At 43.3% G+C, this 12,858-nt stretch overlaps 1 protein-coding gene across 1 annotated transcript in view; it reads left to right on the forward strand.

Annotated features, from left to right (window-relative positions):
• The first annotated feature begins 977 nt into the window (after positions 1-977).
• Positions 978-12,858, forward strand: part of LOC148035220 (uncharacterized) — a 104,863-nt gene continuing 92,982 nt past the window's right edge. Inside the window, exons 1-3 of the mRNA XM_087680179.1 lie at positions 978-1,116; positions 1,248-2,158; positions 3,328-3,510. Coding sequence (XP_087536305.1) covers positions 1,283-2,158; positions 3,328-3,510 — 1,059 coding nt within the window. The 5' untranslated portion in view covers positions 978-1,116; positions 1,248-1,282. The remainder of the gene's footprint in view (positions 1,117-1,247; positions 2,159-3,327; positions 3,511-12,858) is intronic.

Below are 12,858 nucleotides of genomic sequence, written 5' to 3' on the forward strand. Positions count from 1 at the left end.
CCCCCCCTCCCCCCTCTCTCTCTCTCATGTGTAGGGCCTAGGTTTTCTCTCTCTCTCTCTCTCTTAGGTAGATTAAACTTTTCTTTAAATATTTTAAAAGTTTTTTTAATTTAAAGTTTTCAAACATAGTTTTTCACACACTTTGAGAAGGAGATAGAATTATATATATATATAAGGAGGGAGAGGGGGAACAGAGAGAGAATTATAGAGAGGAAATATACAATTTAAAAGAGAGAGAGAGAGAGAGAGAGAGAGAGAGAGAGAGAGAGAGGAAAAAGAGAGGAGAGAGGGGGACAGAGATAGAGAGAAGAAAATGAGAGAGAGCAAATAAGAAGAAAATGATAGAGAATTTGAACACAGAGAGAATTATAGAGAGAGGAAAGATAAAATTTAAAAGAAAGAGAAAATAAAAAAATTTAAAGAGAGGAAAAAAAGGAAAAAAGAGGAGAGAGAAGGAAAGGAGAGGAGAGAGAGACTAAGAATAAGAAAAAGAAAGAGGAAAAGAGGAGGAGAGATGGGAAAAAAGAGAAAAGAGAAAATTCTTTTTAAAATTTAAATATTTTTAGAGAGAGAGAGAGAGAGAAGAAAAGGAGAGAGAAGAAGAAGAAAAAAAGGAAAAAAGAGAGGGAGAGAAAGAAAAGAGAAAAGAGAGGGGGGAGAATAAAAGAGGAGAGAGAGAGAAGAAAAGCGGGGAGAGAAAAAAGAGAGAGAGAACCAAGAGAAGAAAAAATAAACTAAAATTAAAGACAAAGAAAGAGAAAGAGAAAAAAATTTAAACATAAAGAATTTGGGGGAGAGAGAGAGAGAAGAAAAAGAGGAGAGAGAAAATGAAAAATGGATTGTTGAGCGAAATCGACAACTTGCTGCTTCAAGGCAACGAAACTGTCGCGAAGCAGCCTAGCATTCTGTGCACGCGCTTTGCGCTAGTTAAAATTAAAGAACCTGTAATGACTCTAGTCTTTTAAAACACATTTCTCAGCAAAATATAATAATAAAGCAGAAAGCAAAAGCAAAAAACTTTTACTGTCAATCTTTTGCCTGCTTGTTCGCGAAGCACGTGCCCGAAGGAGAGAGAGAGAGAGAGGCCACTGGCCGGTAATCTTCAGGCTGATTCAGGCATGTCTGCTGCGACGCTTGACTGTCTTCTGCTTGGTCTTTACGCTCTGCTTGCCGGAGTCTTGCGCCATGTTTCCACATTCGCTTCATTTGCAGAGCAAATTCATGTTTGTTTCTCTCTCTTCTTGCAGTGTAGCCTTTGTCCTCTTTCTACCGGAGCGGCATCATGACGCGAGGGAGACGAAGCCGCTGGTCAGACGACGAGCAGCAGACCCTCCCTCCTGCTTCTATATCAGACAATGAAGCTTCCATGGACGAGGATGAAGAGGACGAGGAGGAGGATGATGATGATGTCGACGACGACGAAGCAAAGAGCTTAGCCAGGCAGCGAGCGTACGAGAAGTACCTGCCTGAAGTCAGAAGGCTGGTCCGAGAGCTATATAGAGACCAAAAGCCTAACCTTCTCACTGAGAAGGATGAAAAATCATGCGCCGTTTGCCCGACCATTCAGTGGTTCAAAGGCTGGAAGGCCCTCGTTGCTCATGCTGCCACTTTCAAGAAGAAGAGAATCCAGCAGCATCGTGGCTACCATCAAGCTTTGACAGAAGCACTACGAATAGGCGAGAGGCCGGGAGACGATGAGAATTCCCTGCAGCAGGCTCGAACAGTGTCAATAAGCTCAACGAATGTCATTATTGTCTGGCCACCTGTACTGCTGGTTTCTACTCTGGAGAGGGACAGACAATTGTCTGCACGGGCTGCAGAATTCTTGAGTAGGGAATTCCCAAACCTGCATGAGACACAATGTTGGACTGCTTCTGAGACATCGGTGCTGGTGGTTTTCATTGCGGAAGCCATTGGCTACATGGAGGCTCAGATGGTTGGGACGTGGTTTGAGCAACGCCAGTTTGGGAGACATGATGCCATTCATTGCAGCCGAAGATATGTCAGGCGACATGATGAGGATGGGCAACCTTCTATGTTTGCATTTTTGGCAACTCCAGAAGATATGGAGCAGATAGATCGAAACAGACAACTTTTGAAGTGGACTAAAGAAAGCCACATGGAGAAGGTGAAACAAGCACAGAAGAATATCAAGCAGGTAAAAATCAATGTGCAATTATAATATAAGTTAATAGGAATAATCTTCCAGTTGTATAGTTAGTACCATTGAACCTAGTTTTATCACATTCAGTGGTAACAGGAGTGTGAGTGCTCATAGGTTGATAGGGAATGGAGTATCCTTGGGGAAATGCCCCAAATATTCCATCGGACATAGGTTAATCCTTTTAGGGTGGATTGGGTGTTGGGTGCAACTTGAAGTGAAGTGAAAGGTATTGTGGAATTAAAAGGGAAGGTCTGACTCAGCATTGCCATGTGGGCAAATCGAGTGTCTCCTAGGTGCACCAAAAGTGCGAAAGGGTGCTTGGGCATGGGGACCAAGTAATGTAGGGATATCCCTATGTGTTTAGTGGTTCTTCAGATGATGGAGAGCTGAAACAGCACAGACAGCTACCAGGATGCAGTCCACCAGCAGCATGAGGGGCAGGACAGCAAATTGCATTTGTTTGGGGCTGTCAGGGAGGTGCTCGGCTGGAGCAGTAGGCCACAAGATGGAAAATGCAGCAGCAGCATGCATGAACCATAAACAGCAGGCTGATGTTGTCAACAAGATGGAGATGATGTTGCCAGCAGCAGGTGTATTCACCAGGCAGGAGAGGGTGCCACTGAGGAGTGGAGGCTGACACTGTGATGCCTGGGCAGCAGGGTGATGATTTGAGGCATCACTGATGGTGCTCATGGCCATTGAAAAAACACAAAGATAGGGTGTGATGATGTTAGAATGAGGATGGAAAGTGTTCATCCATCGACTTCCTTATTTGGTTTTTCATTTAATTTGATTTAAGATGTGTTTTTGGACTGTATGAGAGCGGAATAAAGTAGCCAAGACTGTGAGCATTTAGGGCTAAGTTTGAGTAGTTTAACAGTTGGGTTTGACTTTGGTTGTTGGCAGGCTAGTCTTACATTTTTTCTTGCAGTTGGGGTGTCACGATTCAATAGAAAAAGAACTCATATTCTTTTTTGGTAAATTGTGCAATTTAGCGATCTACTTTATTTTCGTTTTAACCCTAAAAATATGAACAATAGTGCATTAGGGCTGGCCACTGATGTGTGGTCACATGTTAGACTCATATTTTGAAACAGAGCACTACTTATTTGTTGTTTTATTGGATGCCTTGAAACTAACATCAATGACTTTGCTTTTTGAAGGAACATGACAATGACCAAGCAACATTAAGGGTTACTGCTCTGAAAGTGGAAACCCTTGCAAGGGATGAAGCAAAATTCAAGGAGAATAAGAAGCATATTGAACAACTTATAAAAGCAAAGCATGATGAAGTGGACCGGCTCAACAAAAGAGCAGAAAATCGACACATGAAATATAAACGTGATGTAAAGCACACAATCTCATTTTTACGAAGTCCTAAATAGATAACCTTCTTAAACATGTTTTGGTGATGAACAAACTATCTTGCCTTTTTGGACCTATGCTTCTAAATGAAATCTAAATTCATGAATGATGGTCCTCAGGTAAAACTCAATTCACTGCTTCCGTGTGCGCTAACTCTACTGCATGCATCTGTGTTCCACATATTACATGGTTGGCGATTGTGTCCAGATGTTAGTTTCTGATTCTGCTGCTTTTATAGTTATAAACAACTATGATAATCAAAACCTTATCTTGAAATGGCAAAGGCAAATGAAACATGATCGGTAATGTATTTTTTCTTGGCTCCTTTCATGAACCTTGTTATAGCTATGGTTATACGATCCATATATGTCAAAATGTGCGGACACCAAAAAATTTGATTCACCTATTGTACTAGGTCAGCTATTTTTGTAGAAAGATGAGCTGTTCTAGAGCTATGCACCATCATACAAAATGGAGGTCTTTTGTTGAGGTTGTGAATGTATAGCAAGATCGTTCATGGGGTTTTTTCACAATTACTATTTGATATTTTGAGTAATCTGGTTTGCTTGTATGATGGTATATTTATTGATGGGCCAAGGTTCTATTAGTATATTACAAATTGTTTGTGATGTTAGGTTAGGGTTCAACAACACGCACAGCGCATGCGCACACACACATATTGATGGGCCAAGGTTCTATTAGTATATTTATTGATGGGCCAAGGTTCTATTAGTATATTACAAATGGTTTGTGATGTTAGGTTAGGGTTCAACAACACGCACAGCGCACGCGCGCGCGCACACACACACACGCACGCACGCATACACACACACACACACACAGTGAACAAGTGAATAGCGAGAGAGAAGAGAGTGCTAGAATGTCATGTCCACTATGTGAGAATGATATGAAAGTACAATCCACAAGGTACTAAGTTTTACACTCACTAATGGGTATTCATGCAAGGAAAAAATTCTTCTCCAACTAGAAGCTAAAAAGTGCCCGTGGTTAAGGGAGCGTTCATACTAGAACTTAGGAGGAACACGATAAGTGTAACAAACCCCGTCGAGTTGTCAGAGTGAAGCAATGCGGAAGCATATGACCAAGACAGAGAGTGAACTGAGAGAGAAGAGAGAGAGAGAGAGAGAGAGAGAGAGAGAGAGAGAGAGATAGTGGAACACAAAGAATCTGCAATGAAGAATGATGTATAAGGAAGCAGATATGTGTGAGAGAGTGAAGCAATTTGGAAGCTAATGACCGCGACAAAGAGTGAACAAAGAGAGAAGAGAGAGAGAGAGAAAGCGACAGTGAAACACAGAAAATTTGCAGTGAAGAATGCTGTATAAGGATGTAGAATTATACACGGGTGCAGAGAGAATATCTACGTATTTCTCCACCTCGAGGATCTTGATCTCCGTCAGTCCCGAGAGCAATTTCCGCAGTCAGCAGGCTGAAATCTGTGAGAGACAATATACCAAGACCATTGGAAACTCAACCTATTTATAGGTTGGAAATAATGCCAATAATTGATCAGGTCGGCTGCATTTAATATAGACGACTGATGCAGGCCGACTGCTGTCACGTGGCACCTGCTGACGTGGCGTCCAAGGAACGACTCTTAACACTCCCTCTTAGATCTTGGACAAGGCAACAGACGGAGGGATCTGGAATGTCAGTGAAGTAAAGCTTGGGGAAGTGCCTTTGTAAACAAATTTGCAAGATTGTCTTCGGTCTTACAGTATTCCATATTGATGGTCTTATCCAGAAGCTTCTCCTAGATGAAGTGGTACTGGATCTCAATGTGCTTTGTTCGGGCATGGAATACGGGATTCTGTGCCAAGGCAGTGCAACTCTCATTGTCGCACTGCAAAATAGTAGGACGAGTCTAGGGGCAACTAAGCTCCTTTAACAAACGCCGAAGCCACACAATCTCACATGTGGTAGAAGATGCAACATGATACTTTGCCTTAGTCGAAGATAGGGCTATCGTGGGCTGCTTCTTGCTACTCCAAGAGATAGCGCTAGTACCCAAGGTAGAACAATAATCCGTAGTAGACCACTGTTGGGCCGCGTCGCCAACCCAATCTGTATCACTCCAACTTGCAAGAACAAGATGAGAAGCATATGTACTTGCTGGATAGGAAATCTCGAGGTTGAAGGTCCTTGTCAGAAACCAAAGTATCCTCTGAGCAACCTGCCAATGCATCTGCTGAGGTGCACTCTTGAACCGAGCGAAAAGACCTACAGCAAAACATAGATCAACCCATGTGTTGAGGAGCCAAACCAATGATGATCCAATCAGCTGACGGTAGCGGGTAGCATCCGCCATGTGTGAAGTGGCCTTTTAGTTCGGATCCATAGGAGTAGAAATGGACCGATAATCCTCCATCTCAAAAGTCACCAAGAGCTCCTGTACATATCTCTGCTGAGAGATGAAAATCCCCCTCTGAGTCTAATAAATCTCGTGGCCCAAAAAGAAATGGAGAAGTTCTAAATCCATCATCTCGAACTTCTGATGTAGGGCTGCCTTCGTCTCTTCGACCTTTTGGGCACGAACATTTGTAACAATCAAATCATCAACATACAAAACAAACAACACACGACCACCCTTTGAAGTGTGCACATAAAGTTGCGGACTAGCCCTAGAGCGCCGATATCCCAACTTGGCTTGGAGAAACGAATCAATCTTCTCGTTCCAAGGACACGGAGCTTGCTTCAGGCCATACAAGGCATTCTTCTACTTGTAAACCTTCCCATCTGAAGAACCAAAACCAGGAGGCTGCTCTACATAGATCTCCTCCTTGAAATCACCGTTCAAGAAGGCCAACTTCACATCCAATTGAAAGATAGGCCATATTCTATTACTAGCCAAGGTAAGAACAACACGAATAGTCGCTATGCGAGCAATAGGGGCAGAAGTATCATGGAAATCAACACCTGGGCACTGTGCAAAACCTTTAGCAATAAGGCGAGCCTTGTGCTTGTCCAAAGAGCCATCACTATGGTACTTGGTCTTGAAGACCCATTTGACACCAATCACCTTCTTATGAGAGGGACGAGGCACAAGGTACTAAGTGCCATTCCGCTCAATAGCCTCCAACTCGGCTTCCATCGCTTTCCACCAATGATCAGACTATGAAGCCTCCTTCACTGATGTAGGCTCTCTATCTTGCATAACACGGGACATCAAATAGTAGTTAGAGCAAACAAGCTCCATAGTATGTGACTGGTGCTGTCGTGACCTCCGTGGTCCATCCTGCGGTAGCCACTCCTGAGGGACCCCCTCGATCCCTCAATCTCGGAGCGTGTCACCGGCCTAATGAGGAGGCCGAATCTCGCCTCGGCGCTCTCCATCTACTGAAGTTTCTGGAAGGTCCACTGTCAACGGAGGACCAATTGGTGAAGCCGGTGGTTGGGAAGTAGGCTCTTCATTTGAAGAAGAGTCCTCAAGAAACATAGGCTCGAGAGGAACAATCGTAGGGGCCTAGCTATCACCAGGATCTCCAAGTACAGGGTGATCCTTACCCCTCTCTAGGTTTGGAACCTCCACAAACTGAGCATCACGACTCGTGTAGACATCCCGCTTAATAGGATCATACAATCGGTAGCCTTGAGATTGGGAGCTATAGCCCACAAACACATGTCTTCTGGAAGCCGCTTCAAATTTGTCACGCTATGTCTTCGGGATGTGAACATAAGCATCATACCCAAAAACCCTGAAATAAGAAATATTGGGCTCTGATCCAAAGTATGCCTCAAAAGGAGTCACACCAACAACAACGGAAGTAGGGGAACAATAAAGGATGTGAACTGAAGTAGCCACAGCCTTAGCCCATAGACACTGAATTGTTTGACGATGCTCCATCATGGTACGGGCCATCTCGATCACACTGCGATTCTTCCACTCCAAAATGCCATTCTCTTGAGGGGTGTTTGTATTGGCAAACTCCTGGTGTATGCCATGATCTGCACAAAACCGAGCAAACTTATTAGAAACAAATTCTTTGCCCTTATTCGATCGTAAGGTCTTCAGCTTTTGCTCCGATCGGTTCTCCTCAAAGAGCAACCAATCGTTGAAGTTGGAGAAAGCCTCTGACTTTAGCTTCAAGAAATAGGCCCATGTCATCTTGCTGTAATCATCTACAATGAGCATGAAATACAAACTCCCTCCAAGGGATTCCATCCACATTGGTCCAGAAAGATCGGTGGAAACAAGCTCCAAGGGTGTTGAAGACTGCCTCGAAGCCTTGTTGGGAACATTATCACGAGTCTGCTTCCCACAGATGCAGGATACATAAGGTTGTGGACTCACCACAATATCTGGCAAACCTCGAACAAACTGGTCCTTAAACGCCTTTTGAAGGTATTCAAAATTGAGGTGACCAAACCGAGCATGCCAAAGCTCGGAATGAGTTTGAGAGGTACGAAGAAGAGAAGTCAAGGAAGAAGAAGACTGCAACTTGTAGATTCCATTCTCCTCATAACCTGAAGAAAGAACCGCTCTCGATCCTCGATCAAGAATCCGAAAAGAATCCACATCAAATTCGATCAAGAAGTTGAGGGCACAAATCTTGTGCACCGAGAGAAGATGATACCCCAAAGCTGGCACATAAAGTACCTCAGATGCATGGGCACTACCATGCCCATCTGGAATAAGATACATGTTGCCATGTCTCTGAATAGGAATAGATGAACTATCTCCAATAAGAATCTAACCATGAGAAGGCCGCAAATGAGTAACCCTTGTTGAAGGAGGAGTCATGTGCTTGGAGGCACCACTGTCAACGATCCACTCCTGAGTAAATGGGATCGTCAACGCAGCATTAGAAGCTGGTAGGGTCGAATCCTCAACCATCTCCAAATGGAGGAAAGCAGCTGATGAGGGAGCAGTCACCACTCCGAAATCCTTTGAAGATTTCTCCTTCTTCTTCTTCTCCTTCTTCTCCTTGTCAGGGCAATCCTTCTTCCAGTGACTTGTTTTGCCACAAATGTGACAAGTAGACTCCTTGTCTTTGTCCTTCTTAGATTTGTCTTCCTTCTTCTTCTTTTGGTCCTTCCCCTTCTCTTGAGAGGATTGACCAACCAAAGCTTCAGATTTTGAAGCATTGGTTCCTTTCAGTTGCTCCTCTTGGTCCAAGACCATAGGAACCAACTCTTCCCACCGAAGAGTCTTAGACCACCCTGAAGCAATAAAGGCTGAAAAAAAACCATTGAAGCGAGGCAGTAATTGTGAAAGAAGAGTTATCGCCATGTCTTCAAAAGTGATCACCTTCCCTGCATTTTGAACCTGCATCTGAAGCTGCCTTAGCTTGTTGATATGCTTGCACTTGAAGGCCAAAAACACAGCCTTCTTCCTTTTTTAACAACAAAAACAGTAGCAACTTCAGCAAATCTTCTCTTTTCTCGCATGCCCATGCTCGCCTCAGCCTTGTTCTGATGCGTAGCCCTTCTGCTTGCAGTTGAATGTTGAAAACATAACCTCGTGTCGTGCTGAAAACTCCTCTTCAGATAGGTCCACCCTAGGTCAGTCCTTCAATGCTTTGATACCATGTCAGAGTGAAGCAATGCGGAAGCGAATGACCGTGCAGAGTGAACAGAGAGAGAAGAGAGAGAGAGAGAAAGAGACAGTGAAACAAAAAATCTGCAGTGATAAAGAATGCTGTATAAGGATGCAGAATTATACACGGGTGCAAAGAGAATATTTGCATACGTCTCCATCTCGAAGATCTCGATCTCCGTCAGCCTTGAGAGCAATCTTCGCAGTCAGCAGGCTGAAATCTGTGAGAGACAATATACCAAGACTGCTGGAAACTCAGCCAAGCTGGAAATAATACCAATAATTGATTAGGTCGGCTGATGCAGTCCGACTGCTGCCATGTGGCACCTGCTGACGTGGCATCCAGGGAATGACTTAAAAATATGTACACGAGCGTAGAGTGTATGTCTCCATCTCAAAGATCTCACACTCTATGAACCCCGAGGCAGTCTCCACGATCGGCAATCTGGAAACCTGTGATTAGAAACTGTGAAAGTGTATGTTGAAGATAGGCAACAAATAGCCTAGGAAAAAATGGGAAAAATATGCTGTCAGCTGCCAACTGTACTATCCAACTGCATTGGTACTGTTCGAGTGTACTACTAGACTGCCACATGTCCTGCGTTGACTACCACCTGGTGATGTCACTTGTACGATTAGATTGCCACGTGTGACTGCAGAAAAGTGCTGAAAATGTAAATTTACCTACTAATATTTGGACAATGGACATCGGGTTGGCCCCAAATCGGTGCCCCTTTTGGTATTTCTTTAGCTTTATTGAAGGAGAAGTTGAGTTACAATGGGATTCTCCCAAAACCCTTCTCAATCCAAATTCCTCTTGCTGTCCAAAGTGACCAGCAAGTCTTCAATCTAATTTGCCTCTTGATTTGGGCAATCAATTAGCCTTCACCCACTTCAAGAAGAGTGGAGATGCCCCAAATTTGTTGGCTAGTTAGCTGATTATAGCTGAAAATCACCTTCAGCCCTGAATAATTCAGGACTTGGAGTTTCCAATGATTGTCACACTTCTAGAGGCAGTTGCTAAACCCTTATTTTTACTGTAAGTTAGGGTTTATAGCAGTGAAAACTGAAATTCCTCAGCATCCAAGGATCTAGATGCTGAGATCATCGAAGCAAGGTTGTGAAATGGCTGGGGAATGAATGAGAATGCTGAGGAGAGAGAAAATTCAGAGTCTTGTTACGAGAAATGACTAAGAATCGGTCAAATGCAGCTGTTGCCCTGTCCCAACAGCAATAAATGCTGTCGCTTGCACCTAGAGACCCAAAATTTGTTGACTCCTTCAGCTTGAGGCTGTCGTCTAGCTGCCTAGGATCTTGTGCAGATGTCGGCTGCCCCAAATCTGCAAATGCCTGCTGGTAATGGCTGAAACTCAGCTCACGGCTGCTGCAGCTCCTCATGATGTGTTTCCAACAAGAATGAATGATCCTGTGTCTCTCTAAACCTTTGTTTTTGATCTCCCAAATTTCCCCACATTTTTCTGAGCCTCCCTTAAGAAACTTTAACAAGTGGTAGCCTTTCCAAATGAACTTTCAGCATTATCCACATTAGTATATTGTTTTTCAGTCTAAAATTATCGAAAATTAATATAATATTTATTTAAGTGCCCAGAAAAATAGTCTGACCAGGTAATAATTAAATTGGCTAGGACCACTTCATCTTCCAAGTGTCCTTGTGCCATTTTTGACCATCAGATCGACGTTAAGTATCATTAAATGCCACATCTCTGTCACCAATTGATAGTTATGACCAAATAAATGACTTATGCCAATAATTGGCACGAGATACTAGCTAGTATCTGCATGACATAACTAATTGCAACTTTTGCATTTGATATTCATTGATTTTTCCCTTGGGTCGTGGGCTCATTAATTTGCACAAACCTTAGTTGCACTCCACACGTGCAGTATTTACTTAAACATGTGATTAAAAAGTAATCCACACGCTAAGTGAGGCTCGCAAAAGTTCATATCCTCATGACAACTCTTCCTAGGGTGATTGCTAAACCCTAATTTCTATTGCACATTAGGGTTTAGCAACATAAATTGTTTAATTGTATCCTCCTAGGATTGAATTTGGTTGAGATCTCAAGGGAAGCCATGAATTGGTTGAGAATAGAGAGGAAGCTAAAGAGAGAAAAAATTTGAGGGTGGTTGATAAACCTTATTTTTTTTTTTTGTTGTGAATTAGGATTTACTAGCGGAAATTCTTCAATCACATCCTTCTAGGAGTGAATTTGGTTGAGATATCTTAAGAGAAGTTGCGAATTGGTTGAGGGAATAGAGAGGAAGGTAGAGAGAGAAATTTTAGAATTTCATTGTCAAAATTGACTGAAATCTAATGCTGCCTTACTATTAACGGTTGATTGAATAGAGGCAAATCCACATGGGAGTCAAAAATATAGTCAATAGTCTCTAGGATGATCAAGCCTGTTGTTGCCAACCCCTAGGAGTCCTCGAAGAGTTGTGGCTTACCTTGTGAGAATGCGCAATGGAGAGAGGAAAGTGATGTAAATAAAAAAGACAAAGAGACCAGAGAGAGAGTAGGGCTTGCGGGGAGACACATAGAGTGTATGTAGTAAACATTGAGATAGAAGAGAAACTCAGAAACACAAGAAGAACACGGTAATGATGCATTGAATCATGCTATGAGAAGAAAAACTGATATAGCAAAGTTGTAGTTGAGATAATAATTGCATTGTCTTGTCTAAATCAAGCAGCAACACCTGTGGGAATCTACACAGTGAAGGGAGCAAAACACAATCCTTCGAGCAATGGGCTATGGAAGTAATGATTGGGTGAAGGACAGGTGTCGAGGGAGCAAATTACAGTTCTCTGATACCGTCAGAGACATGGAAGATGATCACTAGCTATTGAGGTAGCGAACGGCAGTCCTCAGATGTTGAGGAGTGGCCGGGGCAGCAAAACAAAAATCCTAGAGTGTACCGGAGCTTTCAAATGCAAGGAGAGTAGTGCAGATGTTGATGCCAGGGAATGGATGATGACATCAGATGAAGGGATAGCCACTAGGAGGGTAAATGCTATTTGTGAAGGCCTGTCAACCCAAAAATGCAAGTACTTGGGGCTGCAAAAATTGACGCAAGATGGGAGTGATGCTAGGCAGGAAGATGTTGATGCTAGGTTGGGGAAGGTGATAGCGCAAATGCAAGCTTCTAGCTTGACACCAAGGTGTGGATGTTGTCTCTAGGTGAAGGAGTGAAATCGCTAGTAGTCTGATGATGACACTAGCAGAGTGGAGCCTTCAAACGTAGGACCTGAGTGACGGGATATGGCGTGTGAAGAAGAAGAGGAAGGGTGAACTCGAACTTGTCCTCCAATAAAGGATTGGGTAATAATAGAGAGAAAAGGGAAGAGTGTCGGAGTGACAGAGGAAGAGGGGTGAAGAATGACTGAGGGTGGTGTAGAATGAATGGAGTGACTGCTTATTTATAGGCATAAGCTGTCTAGGGTGGCGCACCATTGTGTGGGTGCCCATTGAAAAAAGGACTAGAATGTGGACTCTAGCCCTTTTTGGGGCTGTTAGTGCGAAGCCCTAAGTGAAATGTGTAAATTGAAGAAGTGGTTTCTCAACAAGTGAACACGAAGAGGAGACTGAGAGAATGCAGGAGAGAGAAGGAACAATGTGAATGCAATGGCTGAAGGTACAGGTTACAATTGTCAGTCCCAACATGCAGCTCTACACATGAGTGTGGGTGCCAGACGGTAGCAAGGGAGTGAGAGAATGAGGAGGGTTGGCTGATCATGAAGGATCAAT

This window comes from Lygodium microphyllum, chromosome 6 (assembly GCF_053477565.2).
Source record: "Lygodium microphyllum isolate KBCC chromosome 6, Lygodium_microphyllum_v1.1.10, whole genome shotgun sequence".
Classification (NCBI taxonomy): domain Eukaryota; kingdom Viridiplantae; phylum Streptophyta; class Polypodiopsida; order Schizaeales; family Lygodiaceae; genus Lygodium; species Lygodium microphyllum.